The sequence below is a fragment of the Acanthochromis polyacanthus genome, chromosome 16, assembly GCF_021347895.1.
Source record: "Acanthochromis polyacanthus isolate Apoly-LR-REF ecotype Palm Island chromosome 16, KAUST_Apoly_ChrSc, whole genome shotgun sequence".
NCBI classification, from domain to species: domain Eukaryota; kingdom Metazoa; phylum Chordata; class Actinopteri; family Pomacentridae; genus Acanthochromis; species Acanthochromis polyacanthus.
The window spans coordinates 27,963,063-27,981,034 of NC_067128.1; the positions used below are offsets into that span (position 1 = coordinate 27,963,063).

General features: G+C 41.8%; 1 protein-coding gene across 1 annotated transcript in view; it reads left to right on the forward strand.

Annotated features, from left to right (window-relative positions):
• slc16a10 (solute carrier family 16 member 10) overlaps window positions 1-17,972 on the forward strand; it is a 56,210-nt gene that overhangs the window by 32,299 nt on the left and 5,939 nt on the right. The window contains 2 exon segments of the mRNA XM_022216428.2: window positions 2,174-2,487; window positions 2,490-2,596. Of these exon segments, the coding sequence (XP_022072120.2) occupies window positions 2,174-2,487; window positions 2,490-2,596 (421 nt within the window).

Here is a 17,972-nt window from a genome sequence, read left to right on the forward strand (position 1 = left end):
TAAAAATTGATGTTTGCCTCCTAACAGTGTAGCATAATTGTCATCATATGCAGTGGCACATTATCATAAACTAGTTCTTACAGTCCTTGTAAAGCACTTGTTACTGTTTATTCGCATCATGTGCAAATAATTATTCAAACCTGCTATTGCACTTGTATGTGGCATAAAATATGTTATGTTGTATTGTTTTGTTAAGTGTTCTTTAACTATTAAAAGAGGGCATTGTAGTTATTGATAAACACACAAAAATATTTTAGTGTGTTTAGAACTTCATCACTTGCACCTGTAATTTCAAGAGGTTAAGGTAAAATTAGCAAGGCCAAAGTACACTCTGTATCTGGGAAACATTTAAGCACTTAGCTGTTGAGTGAAGTTGATCTCCGAAAGGAAGCATACTCACATTTTATCATGAACTCTGTGGGTAAGAGGCTCTGAACTAACATGTGTTGTTAATAATTTCCTAGAATCACATACCAGTCGACATGTGAGGAAACACTCACACAAGCATATGGAAAATCTGAGTCAACAAAGCAGCAAGTGCACTACCCTCACGCTTTTATCACTTTAAAGTGCACTAAAGATATAAAAACTTGAATTACTGCTTATCAAGTGACATTCAGTTTCACATATGCTGAGCAGATCAATAGCTGAGTCCAAAGTTTCAAATAGGACTTTGAAACTCAGATGGAAGCACTGCTCTGTATATATTTGAACCTTCAGTGCAAGATATGAATTGTTTTTGCTTTCTTCGATGCACGGTTTGATGTAAGCTAAAAAGACCTTGAGAAAAAAATAAAAAATCATGCCAAGACATCATGCCTGAATGGTATATTAACCTTTGATGCACAGTGTGGGTCAGCAGAAACCCATTTTCCATTGGATGTTGCACATCAAGGGTTAAAGACGTGTCAATTCATCTGAGAGCTATGGCAGTGTGTGAAGTAATCTGATCTGTGTTGTTTCAAGTTTTATGTGCTCAGCAAGACTCACAAGACCCACATTTGTTGCACAATAGAAACCCAGAACAAATGGCGTACGACATCACAAGACAGCCACACAAAGCCGTTGTACTCACACAACCACTAATTAATACATTCACACGTCATTAGAGATATCACTAAATAGAAATACTTTTGCCACAAGAGACTGTTTCACTGCGAAACTTTACTTTTTTTTGTTTTTAACCTCACTTCTAATATTTTCTCACACTTTATCTCTATCTGGTGGTTTTGGTGTATCACAGACGTTTATGTGTGGTGGTGACTGCAAGAACCTGACCTGTTGCTGTTACATTTTGCTGGAAGGCAAGGGTTCACAAGGGTCTGCTATGGTTCAAGTGATGTAAATTTTATCATCTCCTCGTGTCAGCCCAAAGTCTGTGTGGAAGTACAGCCCAAAAACGACTCTCTAAGGGTAGTAGTGTGCATGCTTTTAATGCATAGACACAACCGACTGCGCATGTATGGAAAGGAGTCCTCCTAGAAGTAGAAATAGCAAGAAGTAGAGCAGAAATAGCCCTGTGAATCCTCTTAATCCTCCGCTCCATCTCAAGACAACTCCGGTCCACCAAATACCAACCTTCTGTTCACTCCTAAATCCAACCTGAGAACAATGGGCGACAGAGCATTCAGGACAGCTGCTCCTAAACTGTAGAATGCATTACCACCACCCCTGAGGGCCCCACAGTCCCTGGAGTCGTTCGAGAAAGGGCTAAAGACGTTCTTATTTAAATTTTAATGTGTTTCTGATTATGTTTGTTTAAATGTTTTTGTAGCACTTTGAGATTTTATATGTAAAGTACATTATAAATTAAAGGTATTATTATTATTACTGTGATGGACTTGCAGCCTGTTCAGGATGTACCCTGTCTTTGCCCTTAGTCAGCTGGGATCAGCTCCAGCCTCCCTGGCGAACCTACAAAGGAGAAAGCGGTGTATAGAAAAGTGGATAGATGGATAGACTAGAAATAGCTACAACTATGCGTCTGTGGTGTCCATAGTTCTGAGTGTGCGTCCACAAGGAACTATAATCCAGGCCAAAAAACTAACACAAATCAGTATCCAGCTTTTTCTGGGAAATGTCTTGTGGATACATTTTTGTCCATTAAATAAACTAATGTTATCTAGGAGTCAAAAGGTGAAAAGTGATGCATTGTTTTCTTTATTTCTTATAGGTCCCTAGGCGTCATGTACTTCACCTATGGCATTGTGTTTGCATGCGGCTGCTCTTTTGCCTACCAGCCCAGCCTGGTCATCCTGGGCCACTACTTCAAGAAGCGTCTGGGTCTGGTGAACGGCATCGTGACGGCAGGCAGCAGTATCTTCACCATCACTCTGCCCTTCGTGCTGTCAGGCCTGCTGGAAAGAGTTGGTCTCCACAACACCATGCGTGTCCTCTGCATCCTCATGTTTGTGCTGATGCTGGCCGGCTTCACCTACAAACCCCTGCTGCCCGTGAAACCCGCTAACTCCCAAACAGGAGGCTCACGCTGAAGCAGATCTTTAACGTCAACATCTGGAAGTCTTGGGGATATCGCATTTGGGCATTTGGCATCCCTGCAGCCCTCTATGGCTACTTTGTGCCTTATGTCCACCTGGTAAGTTTGTGATTTCTACTTATCTTTTCATGCATCTGCTCTCTCAGTAATGTACAGTAATGTGTTTATGTGCTGTTTCTGTTGCTGAGTAATCCACCTCTTCCCCAGCCAAAGGTCAGATCAACCTCAAATTGCAACACATAAATGCAGAGAGCAGGAATCTGTGGTGTGATTTCTGAGGATGCTTGTCCCGTGCTCTAGATTTGTTTATTGGCATGGGAAAGGAATAAAGGTGAGAGGTTAGCTGGGAGCATCAACAACAGTAATCAAAACACATGCCTGCAATGTGAGTTATAGTAATGTGAAAGGTGAGAGAAAGGAAGTTGAAACCACAGCTAGACTCCTCCAGACATTCAGTGATGGTACGGAGTGTCTCTTCGCCCTTTGGTACTTATGGAAATGTAGCCAACAAGGTTACCTCTGCAGTCGAGGAAGGTTTAAGTATTGCAAAAACTCTTTCTTTTATATGAAGAATGGTACAAAATGTAATTTTTTTTCAAGTTGGTTGGAAAAACACTTAATTTGAGACAATTTCCAGAGCTCCTTTATACAAACTGTGGTTGAATCTACTCTCTTTTTAAAGCCTACTGAAATACTATCTTTATTTTGTTGGTTGAGTTGAGAAGTTTCTTTTCCAAACAAATTATCGTGAACCCAGTGTTGGCGCAGTAACTATTTATAAATGTGGAATTCACTAGCACCATGCTTAACTCACTTGACAGGCCTTTGCTCTGCATTTAGAAACACTGAACACAAAACAACATCTGTTTAAGAAAGTAAACTGTAGTGAATTAGGTTGAGGGGTCTGAATGTTAGCGTCATTAGTGGTGTAAATGACGATGTGTGAGTATAATGTTTGGTTTATCCATCGTGGGATACTGTAGAATCATGCAGCACAATCTTATCCCTATGTAGATATAAAGATATCATTGTAAGCCATTGAGAAAAACAACAATTCATAGTTACAAGTGATTCAACACTGATGTAAACATAGTTATAAAAATAATTTTCACATTTTGCCAATGGAACCCCCTTTAATTCTTGACAATAGTTCTTTCAGAGTAAAATCCAAAATAAGAGCCAAACAAAAGAAAAATGGGTTTACAACACCCTAAAGTAAATCAAAACAGGATTCATGAAGTAGCCAATGAAGACGTCAAACAACAAAGGCTGTCTTGGCATATTCTGTGCTCTCAGTAACTAAAGATGATTGCTAAGCTAAACTGAGCAGATGACAGTTTCTATATTTGTTGTAACTATCACAGAGGCTGTAGGAGCTTCATTACTATGCAGGGAAGGAGAATATGATTAGTATAAAATCACTGCACTCGAGCAATGTGGTGACACCTTCTGCTTTTCACTGAGATATAATGACAATGATCAGCTGTTATCTCCATAATGTAAAGCATTCCATTAATGGTAATATTAACAAAATAGCTGCAGAGTAGGTGTACAAATGGTTGTTTTGTCATCTAATGTAAGCAGACTGAGAGTCTGATGCAGTTGAAGTAACAAATTGAAACAAAAATGGGGAAAAAGTTGTTTTAAGAAGTCACATAACTTTATCTTATCAAAATGTGATTAAATGGTAACATCTCATTAGCTCAGTTTTCACTGAGATTTTTTGCCTGGAAACAACCACTTGAGATTTTAAATCATTGTTTGACTGCGAAGTGACAGCCTCTGGAACTAACTAAAACTGCAGTTTCTCAAATGGCCTCCAGAGGTTGAATTAAAAACTGAGTAAATCCCCATAGGCCTCCATGTTAAAATGTCTAACTGTAACTATGTTTAACAGAAATAAACATAGTTACAGCTTCGGTGGAATGAAAAGATTATGGTCCCTTTATCTAATTTTTCTGTCCTTGATAACTGTACAGGAAATGAAATTAATTTTAAGTCACCCATTTAATTTGTATTACAGCTTAATTAAAAGCATGTTCAGGAGTGACTCGCCACTTAAACAATCCTGAATAGAATTCTATGAGAGTTTGTCAAGTGGGGCCTAGTTATTTGAGATCCCAGGAGCAACCACCACCTAAATAAAAGCTTTAAGCAAACCAATGAAAAGTTAAAATGAGAAACTATATAAGTTAACCACATGATTATGCTTATGCTTGATGCAAGAATGATTTTAATAGGCTGATATATATTCTGGAAATGATGATTGCTATAGAAGAGAATGATTTAAAATAAGTTATTTGATCATGCTAAGAAAAATGATTTAAAGAAGTGATTCAGTGTAACTAAGTGAGTTTTGAATGGAAGTAATCTGTGCTGTTCTGAGCTGTGTGCAGACAGGATGGGAAAAGCAGAAGTCTCCTCAGAAATGAGGAACTTGGAGTTTCCACAGGCTGACAGGATGGGCTCAGGCCTACATTGTCATGACAACTGAAGTGTGTGTAACAAGTGGATGTGTTAACAGAAAAGATGGAAAGAATGATGTATGCGTGATAGGAAGAAGGTTGTGTCTTAAACCTATGAATTAATTACCTGGGCGTACCTATTAGTTAGAATTGTGTGTGAAAATGTGTATGTGCTGAGCTGAAGCCGAGCTAGGGTATAAAACCCAGAGACACAGACACTGAATTCGGAGTTCTCCCCCGGAGGGGAGAGATGCTGCTCGCCGGAGCTGCCGGAGAGCATCGCCAAAGTTCTGAAGAGTCGACACCGGACCCTTTTGCCCAAGAGACGTGAAGACAACGCGGGACTTAGGCTCCAGAGATCGCTGAGAACATCGTTGGAGGCAAAGTCTTTTTCTGACTTTGTTCAACAAGCGAAGACCACACTCTGCTGAAAGGAGAGTCCTGAGAGGTCTACAGTTGTCCAAAGAGATGAAGAGAGGCAAGCACCCATGGCATCCAGAGAGGCACAGGAGGCAGCAGCAGAGGGCTGCTCCACTCCAGGGGCTGGAGGACCCAGTGACCCACCACAGCCTGATGAGACGGGGGCTTTCCACCACCACCATCCGACTGAGAAGACAGCTGAGACGCCCGCACTTGTGTTCCAGCTGCTACTAAAGATAACTGCCAGACCAACGATTGGCTATCGGGACCTCTCCACTCCCCCTGCCTATGAAGAACACCCTCTGCCCACAAAGAAGACTTCGTACCGAGTCTGCTGGTCCACGGAGGAGTTCAACTAGACGCAGGTCAAGACCGGGCGTGGCAGCTAAGGCCTGGCTGTCCGCTCTCTCTCCTAAATTTACTAATTAGAGAAGATTCTTAGGTACGCTCAGCTTAGTTTAGTTTAGTTTGAAATAATCAGAAATAATTAAATTGTTTAATCATGAATTGATGCTGTGCCCTTGCTAAAACTTGCTTAATAAAACGCTATATTGCATTTAAAGAGAAGTCTAATGAAATGATTATGATTCACCTATTCTGCAAAGTGGTAAAAAGTTAAGTTGATTGTGTGCATTAAATCTAATGGTTCTTAAAGGTTACTTTAATCCAACTAGTTATTTAAACATTACCCCTGAGGTTAGTTTTCCAAACCTCTAAAACGAACCTAGGAATATCAACAAGTGCCACAGTTTTAAGAGGAAAGCTGTCGTTAACAAACGTGTTCAATAAATCAATTCTACTACTTAGGAGGGCTGCTTAGTAAGAGAGTATTTATGGGAGTAAGAGGGGTAAGACGTTTGGAAGAAGACAGTTAGGACCTAGGCGAGTATTCCTCGACACCAGCTTAATTATTCTGCTGAAACCTGTTAGGTGGAATACTAATAGGCAGATAGAATCTAACCCTTTAAACGGAGAGCTGGTCCTGATTTAACCTGAGGCAAGGGTTAAAGAAGGCTATACTGAACGACATGGCGTCCCTGGGTGGGCAGGGCTCGACTAAGACAGACGCTAAAAAGGGACTCCTGTCAGATGATACTGACCGACATGGCGTCCCTGGCTTGACTACGACTAAAAGAAAAGTGTCCAAAAGAATATTCTGAGGGTCCAGACCGACACCTAGAATCAACCGCCAGAGCCTTCCAGTGGAAACTGGGGAAGAGAGGGTGAATCTCTTCTGACCGAGGGTCCACAGCTGCGGAGATTGGGGAAGGAGAAGGACGAGACCTTCTGACCGAGGATCCACAGCACGGGTGATCAGCCGACGTACGACACGGGATCATCACGCCTGACGGGAGGTACAGTGAGAACCGCAGGCTAGAAGAAGCCGCAGTGACCTTGGGCCAGCGCACCCCAGAAAAGAGGCACCGCGGAGCAGCCAGACAGAGTCTGCACTCATCCCTGCTCAACGGTCCTACGAGAGGTTTTGAGGAAGCAGACAACTCGAGACGACAAAGACGATGGCTGAGAGCCAGCCAGAGAAAGATGTACTCGTCCCTGCCAAAGAAAAAGAGCCAGTTCAAGAAGACGCGAAAGTCAGAGGCTCCGATGAATCAGAGGAAGAAGATTCATCCTCCAAAACCCCAGTGCCCGGGGAAACAACGATCAGTGAAGTGGTAAGAGAGTCCGCTTCGAAGAAGCTTCACCCAGGTTCCACTCCGGTGTACCAGATCCAGATTGTACTGGTAGGAGAGGGATGGAGCAACTGTCTGCAAGAGACACAGATGAGGAAATGAGAGTTACAGGACATGCTGCATCGCAGGGCGAGAGCTCAGACGCAGATGAGGAAGTAAGGCCAAAAATAGAGTTGGCCACATCAGCTGCAGGCACCCCGGCTGCAGAGGCAGAGAAGCGGCTGTAGAGGATGGCAGCTGTCACTAAGGAAATGAGTAATTGAAGCACCAGAGAGTCCAGACGAGATTGGGGGGCTCACTGATTGGGAAACGACGAGATAGATCGTTTCGTCCAGAAGAGAAGAATTGCTGTCGGGATCGAGGAATGGGACCAAACCCCTAAAAGAAAAATTGTCCCAGAGAAGTACGTGGAAGAAGTGGTGCGGGCCGTACATGAAGCGCTTGGCCATGTGAGCACACTACCTACCCGTAGGGAGCTGGAGAAGCTGCAACTCTGGATTCCAGAGTGCCGTATACGACAAGTGCCGAGGGCCTGTGAAGTATGTGGTCGATACAACGCAGGATGCCGAGGGCGAAGAGTAGACGGGCTCACCATCCGGAGCACTATTCCCTGGGGTTCTATCTGCATGGACGTAGCAGGCCCAATGGGGGTTGCAGGGAGAAGAGGTGAGAAATACCTTTTAGTGCTGGTGGACTCTATGTCATTCCATATGGTTACTAAACCAGTAAAGAAAGCTAACAGCTACAGTGTGGTTGGCATGCTAAGAAGAGCTAAATACGAGAAGCCTGACATAATAAAGGAAGTTTTAGATAGCAATACAGTTTTGCTTGAAAGAAGAGGAATCCAAGAAGTGGAGCAGCTAGAGCCAGTTCCAGATTAAGGAAAACCAGGAACCAGAAACCATGGCTACGAGCACACAAGGCTTACCACCCTTCGTCGGAGTAGCCAACGTTAAAGGGGTGGTTACTATGTGGAAATACAACGAGGCTCTGGGCAGGCAGAGCCCTGAAGAAACTGGATGATGCTGAAAACAGAATCCTGTCAGATGATGGAAAAAGAGATGCAAGTCATCGGCGGCTGTGAGGACACATCTGAACTGTTGCAGATCGTGGGGGAAGTGACCGTCACCACTGAAGACGATGCATGGACGCAGCTGGGTGATGTGGTTAACCTGTCTGCTCCAGAGGATGATGAGTATCTTTTAAAATGACCTGGTGTTAGCTACCTGTGATCTCAAGGAGAGGGTGTCAAGTGGGGCCTAGTTATTTGAGATCCCAGGAGCAACCACCACCTAAATAAAAGCTTTAAGCAAACCAATGAAAAGTTAAAATGAGAAACTATATAAGTTAACCACATGATTATGCTTATGCTTGATGCAAGAATGATTTTAATAGGCTGATATATATTCTGGAAATGATGATTGCTATAGAAGAGAATGATTTAAAATAAGTTATTTGATCATGCTAAGAAAAATGATTTAAAGAAGTGATTCAGTGTAACTAAGTGAGTTTTGAATGGAAGTAATCTGTGCTGTTCTGAGCTGTGTGCAGACAGGATGGGAAAAGCAGAAGTCTCCTCAGAAATGAGGAACTTGGAGTTTCCACAGGCTGACAGGATGGGCTCAGGCCTACATTGTCATGACAACTGAAGTGTGTGTAACAAGTGGATGTGTTAACAGAAAAGATGGAAAGAATGATGTATGCGTGATAGGAAGAAGGTTGTGTCTTAAACCTATGAATTAATTACCTGGGCGTACCTATTAGTTAGAATTGTGTGTGAAAATGTGTATGTGCTGAGCTGAAGCCGAGCTAGGGTATAAAACCCAGAGACACAGACACTGAATTCGGAGTTCTCCCCCGGAGGGGAGAGATGCTGCTCGCCGGAGCTGCCGGAGAGCATCGCCAAAGTTCTGAAGAGTCGACACCGGACCCTTTTGCCCAAGAGACGTGAAGACAACGCGGGACTTAGGCTCCAGAGATCGCTGAGAACATCGTTGGAGGCAAAGTCTTTTTCTGACTTTGTTCAACAAGCGAAGACCACACTCTGCTGAAAGGAGAGTCCTGAGAGGTCTACAGTTGTCCAAAGAGATGAAGAGAGGCAAGCACCCATGGCATCCAGAGAGGCACAGGAGGCAGCAGCAGAGGGCTGCTCCACTCCAGGGGCTGGAGGACCCAGTGACCCACCACAGCCTGATGAGACGGGGGCTTTCCACCACCACCATCCGACTGAGAAGACAGCTGAGACGCCCGCACTTGTGTTCCAGCTGCTACTAAAGATAACTGCCAGACCAACGATTGGCTATCGGGACCTCTCCACTCCCCCTGCCTATGAAGAACACCCTCTGCCCACAAAGAAGACTTCGTACCGAGTCTGCTGGTCCACGGAGGAGTTCAACTAGACGCAGGTCAAGACCGGGCGTGGCAGCTAAGGCCTGGCTGTCCGCTCTCTCTCCTAAATTTACTAATTAGAGAAGATTCTTAGGTACGCTCAGCTTAGTTTAGTTTAGTTTGAAATAATCAGAAATAATTAAATTGTTTAATCATGAATTGATGCTGTGCCCTTGCTAAAACTTGCTTAATAAAACGCTATATTGCATTTAAAGAGAAGTCTAATGAAATGATTATGATTCACCTATTCTGCAAAGTGGTAAAAAGTTAAGTTGATTGTGTGCATTAAATCTAATGGTTCTTAAAGGTTACTTTAATCCAACTAGTTATTTAAACATTACCCCTGAGGTTAGTTTTCCAAACCTCTAAAACGAACCTAGGAATATCAACAAGTGCCACAGTTTTAAGAGGAAAGCTGTCGTTAACAAACGTGTTCAATAAATCAATTCTACTACTTAGGAGGGCTGCTTAGTAAGAGAGTATTTATGGGAGTAAGAGGGGTAAGACGTTTGGAAGAAGACAGTTAGGACCTAGGCGAGTATTCCTCGACACCAGCTTAATTATTCTGCTGAAACCTGTTAGGTGGAATACTAATAGGCAGATAGAATCTAACCCTTTAAACGGAGAGCTGGTCCTGATTTAACCTGAGGCAAGGGTTAAAGAAGGCTATACTGAACGACAAGTTCCCATACCAGGAAACAACCAGCCAATCATGTTTTTGCACTCATGGAGGTGAGGTGTTAGAAAACTGTGAGCATAAGTAGTCAAAGTATAACCAGAGGGGAAACACGCTTTTCAAACATTAGTCTTTCAAATTTGCGGTTATGACTCTCTCCTTAATCATTAATAAGGGCCTGGTCTTGTTACCCAACAAACTTATCCAAGGGTGTTACCAAGATGTCTGCCTAGTTGTGAGACTTGCCTCAAAAGACTTTGACAGAAATGTGGCCGCAGATGATTAAATAAAATCATTCTGCACTGTTAGATACGTCAAGCGGCAGCTGTAGTAGCTTGTAGTTTGGGTAGCCTGGCCCTGTAAACATTTACGCTCACGAGATGTTTGTCAGAATGTTTTATATCAAGACACTTAAAACCCTGGAGCTAAAAAAGGGGAGACTCTTGTGATCAGCGTTCAAAATGTACATCACAGCAGCTTCCTGATTGCTCCACAGCATCACGTGTCCGCGTGAGATACCTCAACTGTGTGGTCCTGGTGAATGTAGCCAGATATGACAGGAAGACTCAATCTGTAGATCTTATTTCAGTCAAGACAGTTCTGTAAACAGGTATTGCTTTCCCTGAATCAGTTTTTATTTCAACTTTAAGATGGGAAACTATGACTTTGGAGAAAACATCTTCTTGGGAGGGCTGCAGAGGAGAGAGGCTGGATGTGTTGGACAGACTCAGGAGGTGACTGTTTATTTGGACATGGTGACTCTGTTATTGGAGCCTATCCCGGGGATCCCAGCCTGTGTTTTCCCAACACTTCTCCTGTGTCTGCTACTCAGACTGGGTCACCGCAGGGGCCCGGCTGCAGCCTCACCACCACCCTTGGCCTTCAAGCTCCCAGCACCCGTGCTTCCCCAGACAAAGTGCTCCCCTCCCTGCTCTTAAAACTGAGCTCCAGCCTTGTGACACCGCATTGGAAGAAGGAAAAAACATACGTCAAACAGCACATTGTTGAGCGTTTCAGGAAGGGAGTCTTATCAGGCCCAAAACTCCTCCATACTTCTCTGTCTGGTTCTGCTCTGGTGTGTGTATATGAGTGTGTGTCCCTGAACAAAATGCTGCACACAGCTTTTCGGAGGGACACTGCCACAGCTCCATGTCTGTTTTTTCTCTTACCAAATCATTGCTGCACATATCTGAGGACTGTAAAAGGGTAAAGTCCAATTTAGGGCACGCACACACTTTTCCACATTAGGTTGATTTGAGAAAAGTCACGTATGGCTGTGTTTGCTCTACAAACGGATTGATAAAAACTGTCGTTATATTACTAAGAACAGAAAGGCGAAGGAATTTGAATGTGTGCTCTTGCAAAATTACCCACAAACTTAGAAACAGCACATTTGAAAGTTTGATCAGATCATTTAAACAGATAATGCATTTTGCTGAGTCAGTACATCTGAATCATCATGGATTCCCGTTGGCAGCATACAAAATCGACTTTTCTTTCTGAAGCTGTGTCTGCTTTTAAAATAAGCCAGTTCCAGTGTGTTTAATGAGGAGCACCCACAGGGCTGTGGTGTGTGGGCTGGAGGAGGGCTGGATGTTTAATGACCATTAAACAGCCAAGAGGAGAAGCTGGTTAGTGCAGAGTGGGGCTCTGAGAGGGAAATCCTCCCTAGAACACTGTTACAACAGAGTTTAAGAGTGCAGTCCAATTATTGGGATGTATTTTGTAATTTATTGTGTTAGCTTGTTACTCTTTAGTTCTCTGCATGCAGCATGCCAGCTTCATTCCAGCAACTATAACTTTTTCCACAGCACACAATTTGACGTGCTACAGAAGAAGCAGCACAGGTGTTACTAATAACTTCAGATCGGTCACGCTTCAATGGAATTCAGCGGTCATTAATGTTATTAATTACACCTGTGCTTGAGAAGTGAAACTGAATGCTGAGGAAGAAAAAAAATCCCACTGAAAGACTAAGGTCTAGTTCAAACTTAGACAGATAATTTTAAAACCAGTTTTTCCTCCTTCATTGTCAAAAAAATCTTTCTTCGCTTGAACAAAGCACAACTGAATTGCTGTTGAGAGTCAAAAGACACATGGTCATGTAACCCTAAACCTAAAGCTTGTTGGCCAATAGAGGCCTGGAAAATAGTATTAGTAGCTCCAGTAGACTTAATAATAAAAGGCCATCAGCATCTTGATATGGCATACCTGTGAGGTGGGATAGATTATCTCAGCAAAGGAGAAGTGCTCACTATCACAGATTTAGACAGATTTGTGAACAATATTTGAGAGAAATGGTGATATTGTGTATGTGGAAAAAGTTTTAGATCTTTGAGTTCATCTCATAAAAAATGGGATCAAAAACAAACGTGTTGCATTTACATTTTTGTTGAGTGTATGTTGCTACTCACCTTCCAACCTTAAATTAATCAGTTAATCATGCTAGAAGCAGAAGGTTGCAGGTGGTAGGTCAAAGGCATTAAGGGAAATATAGGAAGTGACTGGACTTACACACGTGGACAAAATTGTTGGTACCCCTCAGTTAAAGAAGGAAAAACCCACAATTCTCACTGAAATCACTTGAAACTCACAAAAGTAACAATAAATAAAAATTTATTGAAAATTAAATAATCAAAATCAGCCATCACTTTTGAATTGTTGATTAACATAATTATTTTAAAAAACAAACTAATGAAATAGGGCTGGACAAAAATGATGGTACCCATAACTTAATATTTTGTTGCACAACCTTTTGAGGCAATCACTGCAATTAAACGATTTCTGTATTTGTCAATTAGCGTTCTGCAGCTGTCAACAGGTATTTTGGCCCACTCCTCATGAGCAAACAGCTCCAGTTGTCTCAGGTTTGATGGGTGTCTTCTCCAAATGGCATGTTTCAGCTCCTTCCACATATGTTCAATGGGATTCAGATCTGGGCTCATAGAAGGCCACTTTAGAATAGTCCAACGCTTTTCTCTCAGCCATTCTTGGGTGTTTTTGGCTGTGTGTTTTGGATCGTTGTCCTGTTGGAAGACCCATGACCTGCCACTGAGACCAAGCTTTCTGACACTAGGCAGCACATTTCTCTCCAGAATGCCTTGATAGTCTTCAGATTTCATCGTACCTTGCACACTTTCAAGACACCCTGTGCCAGATGCAGCAAAGCAGCCCCAAAACATTACTGAGCCTCCTCCATGTTTCACCGTAGGGACAGTGTTCTTTTCTTTGTATGCTTGGTTTTTGAGTCTATGAACATAGAGTTGATGTGCCTTACCAAAAAGCTCCAGTTTGGTCTCATCTGTCCAAAGGACATTCTCCCAGAAGCTTTGTGGCTTGTCAACATGCATTTTTGCAAATTCCAGTCTCGCTTTTTTATGAGTTTTTTTCAGCAGTGGTGTCCTCCTTGGTCGTCTCCCATGAAGTCCACTTTGGCTCAAACAACGACGAATGGTGCGATCTGACACTGATGTACCTTGGCCTTGGAGTTCACCTTTAATTTCTTTGGAGGTTGCTCTGGGCTCTTTGGATACAATTCCAACGATCCGTCTCTTCAATTTGTCATCAATTTTCCTCTTGCGGCCACGTCCAGGGAGGTTGGCTACTGTCCCGTGGGTCTTGAACTTCTGAATAATATGAGCCACTGTTGTCACAGGAACTTCAAGCTGTTTAGAGATGGTCTTATAGCCTTTACCTTTAAGATGTTTGTCTATAATTTTTTTTCGGATGTCCTGGGACAATTCTCTCCTTCGCTTTCTGTTGTCCATGTTCAGTGTGGTACACACCTTTTCACCAAACAGCAGGGTGACGACTTGTCTCCCTTTAAATAGGCAGACTGACTGATTATGAGTTTGGAAACACCTGTGATGTCAATTAAATGACACACCTGAGTTAATCATGTCACTCTGGTCAAATAGTTTTCAATCTTTTATAGAGGTACCATCATTTTTGTCCAGGCCTGTTTCAATAGTTTGTTTTTTTAAATAATTATGTTAATCAACAATTCAAAAGTAATGGCTGTTTTTGATTATTTAATTTTCAATAAATTTTTATTTATTGTTACTTTTGTGAGTTTCAAGTGATTTCAGTGAGAATTGTGGGTTTTTCCTTCTTTAACTGAGGGGTACCAACAATTTTGTCCACGTGTGTAGCATTCGTGCGCAGGTTAGATTGTTGTTAGAAGTTGAAGTTGAACTTGTTTGTTTATTTTGTGGGGTATTGCTGTTCTATCCCAGCAGGCTACCTGCCAGGCTGAGAGTTACATCACATGAGCTTGTGTCCCTGAAAACATGATCAATAATGCATACACTTTTCCTAAAAGTAAACATCCTGCTGCAATCTTTGGTTTTCTTTAATGCAGGTCTGATAAGCCATAGTTTGCAATCAATCATTTAGTTTAAATGGAATTGCCTTTTATCTTGGGTAAATATTTGTGTGCAATTTGCAATCACACATTTTTGCCCATCGCTCAGGGGATTGGTGGATAAATCGCTTCATGTGTTATCATCTTTGTCAGTGTACAGAGATATGAGGGTGCAGTAGAACCAGCGAAAGACTTACTGTCAGCAACCATTGATCAGTCTGCGTTTACATGCCAAAGCTCCATGATAAACAGTAGCATGATACAGGTTGGGCGAGGTTGGTGTAGGCCCTGCTTCATGTTTATAACCATCCAGTTTAATTAAAAAGTAAAAACATGACACAGCACCATCCTGCAACCGAGCAAGAAGACTCGAATACATAACAGACATAACTGATGCAGTGTGTGAATGAGATAGAGAGGAAACGCCTTCTTGTATCAGCCTTAAACATCCAGTAACAGCTACCAAGGTGATCACTGTGACCGAGGGATTATGTTTTATAGATTTCCTCCTCATATCTGTCCAGTGATCTAACAGTGTGACATCACAGAAGAGAAGCTGTCTGTCTGATAAATGTAGCTGAACTCACAGGTGTCATTGTGGGATGGTAGATAATGTGATGTTTTTCATTGTTTTCTGTGCTTAGTCATTTCTTAAATTTTTGCTGTGTTATCTTATGCCAAAGTTACACAATCCACAGACTACACCACAGCGTTACACATGAAGAACCATCCATCTCTTTCTGGATTTAGAAAGTAAGGCTAACGTGAAGTAATAAATACAATTGGACAAAGTCTTAGTGGTAAATTGTTAACCTTGTGAACCTCAATACTTATGGGTGGATTTGACAGGGCATGTCATCTTTTGAAAAAATGATCAAAATTACAATATTTATCAGTCAGAAACTCTGTAAAAACATTCTGAAACTTTTCAGGTGAACTGCAGGCGGTGTTTACTCAGAGTAGAGAGAACATGATGAGAGAGATTGAAAGCAAAATGACTAATAATTGATCAATAAAATCAGTACAGCATGGCTCAAAAATACACAGATAAACAATTGCTGGAAAATTCATTTAGCAAGGTGAAATATCTACAATTCTATAATGTTATGTAGCAGACACTTTTATCCAAAGAGACATACATCTGAAAGTAGATACAATACAAGCAAGGATCTAGTCAGGAGAAAACAACATGAATAAGAGCCATAAACCAAGTTCAAGTGTGATAATAGGACCGTGATGTCTACAGGCAGTGCAGAAGTTATAGGATTTTTTTAGTAATATTTTTCTCCAGTAGTCAATCAAATGCAAAGATGTTCAGTAAAGAGCTGGGTTTTTAGTTTTTGCTTTAAGAGAGACAGACTCCGCAGAACGAACAGAGTTGGGTAACTCATTCCATCAACGGGGAACTACAGAAGAGAAGAGTCTAGCTATCAACCAGCAATGTTGTTATGGTTGGATCAAGCGCCTTTTGTTGGCCGAGCATAGAGAGCGGGAGGGAGTGTAGACCTGAATGATAGAGTTCAGGTAAGAGGGAGCTGTTTTCATTGTATCTCTCTGTAGTTTATGCGCAGAGTTGTGAGGAAAATCGTGAAGTAGATAGAGGTTGTAAAAATGTACATTAGCCTAGTTAAATGGCCTATCTGTAGGTAACGCCTGTGGAAATATGTTGTACATGTTGATTCCAGCTGTTATTTCAGTTCTGTAATTTCACAAAAAAAAACTCATGACACAACACGAGTTCTCTACTTCTGGTTGCAGCTTCCATTAAGGTTTAAGACATCATATTGCTGTAAAAAAAATTAGCTCAGAGTGAAGAAAAATGTGACAGAAACAAAAAAACATCCAGAAACTGCTCAGGATTGAGTATTAAATAAAGATAATAGGGGCTTAACGTACAGGAAATTGAATGTGTTTCAATAATAATGTGATTTATAATATGACGTTCTTTATTCATTTATCTCTATATGTCCAATAATGGCAGCGAAAAGCTAAGTGGGAGTGGTACGTTTATCGTGTGAACCTTTCAAACAGAACTTTAGCGGGGGGAATTACGGGACACATCTGGCTTCTCGGTAAGAATCTCCTCCCTGGGGTCAGCCTGGATTCAGTGTCGTTATCATCAGTTACTCTGCTGACGCATGCATCCTCAAATACACTGAGCCTCCAGTTGTCACGCCTGCAGCACTGTTTCTCTGAGCAGGACACTTCTGAGGACAGAGCATGTTGTTGTTACTACTTAGAAAGGCGATAAGTCATCCAGAGGTCTTTGGTGATGGATATGTGTCCTGCAGATGGAATAGGGGGTGATGACTGGGGTTGTAGAGGCAGCAGACAGACAGCCCATTGAGCAGTACTGCTGTTGCCTGCCTGGAGGTGGAAATAGTTGGCCGGGCTCCACAAAGCAGCCCCTTTTTTCTTTTCAGCTCTCAAACTCAGGGCCTCACAGATTGATGCTCTGGGATGGGGGGATGTTGCCACAAAAATCTAGAAGACGAACATCTGAGCTGCTTTTCTCCAAGTCAGAACTGTAAATTAGCATTTACTGGCAGCAACAGCAGAAGACGAATGAGGAGTGGTGAAATATGGACAAGGGTGGATAAGGGTGCTGATAAGTAACAGGCTGTGATGTGGTAACAGCAACAAACTCCTGCTTGAAAAATGGCTGCTACAGTTCAGAACAGGGAGATACCGTTCTGTTTGGACAGCTGGAGTTTTGTAAAACCACTTGTTTAGACTCAAAACTGCCAGGAACATTACTTTTGACCACACCCAGATTTCAGCAGAAGTATGCAGAATGTAGACCTATTCCATGCATCCTCAGCACAAATAGTAAACTTCCTTCTTTTTTCACAACAGTGTGCATCTGGAGATGAACAACCTCCTAATAAACTGCAATTGTTGCATTATTAAATTGCTTAATTAAAAGAAACTGTACTATACTGCTTGTTAACCCTTTTCAAAGCGCTTGAAACTGTTAATAATTGTTTTGTTATTTATGCTTTTAGTGTCCCACAAGGATCCAGATTAGGTCCCCTTTGGTTAACAACAAATATTTACTTAAAACAGAAAATGTCCACTTTTATTCTGACATTGCCATCTTCTATTCCTGCAGCTCTACCTAAATCCTTCTCCAGATCTCATTTTGATAGCCTCCACACCACTTTCATTTATTAAAGCTTATTCTCTAATAAAGCAAGAAGCACAGACCTTTGACAATGCTACATCAATCCACTCTCAAAACAAGTTTAATCGATGAAGTAAAGATTTAAATTTACATAGTTAAATATCAGATTGTATGAACCTATCCTTTCTAAAAATCTTAAAACACCCCTTTCAAAAATTCCTACAGAGTTTTTAGACTAATAGAATTGATTGTAAACTCTACATTGGATTATGAAGATGTTGTTTCTACTAGTGCTGCTTCTACTACACTTAGCCACTGGATACCATTTATCAGAGTGCCAGAAAAAGC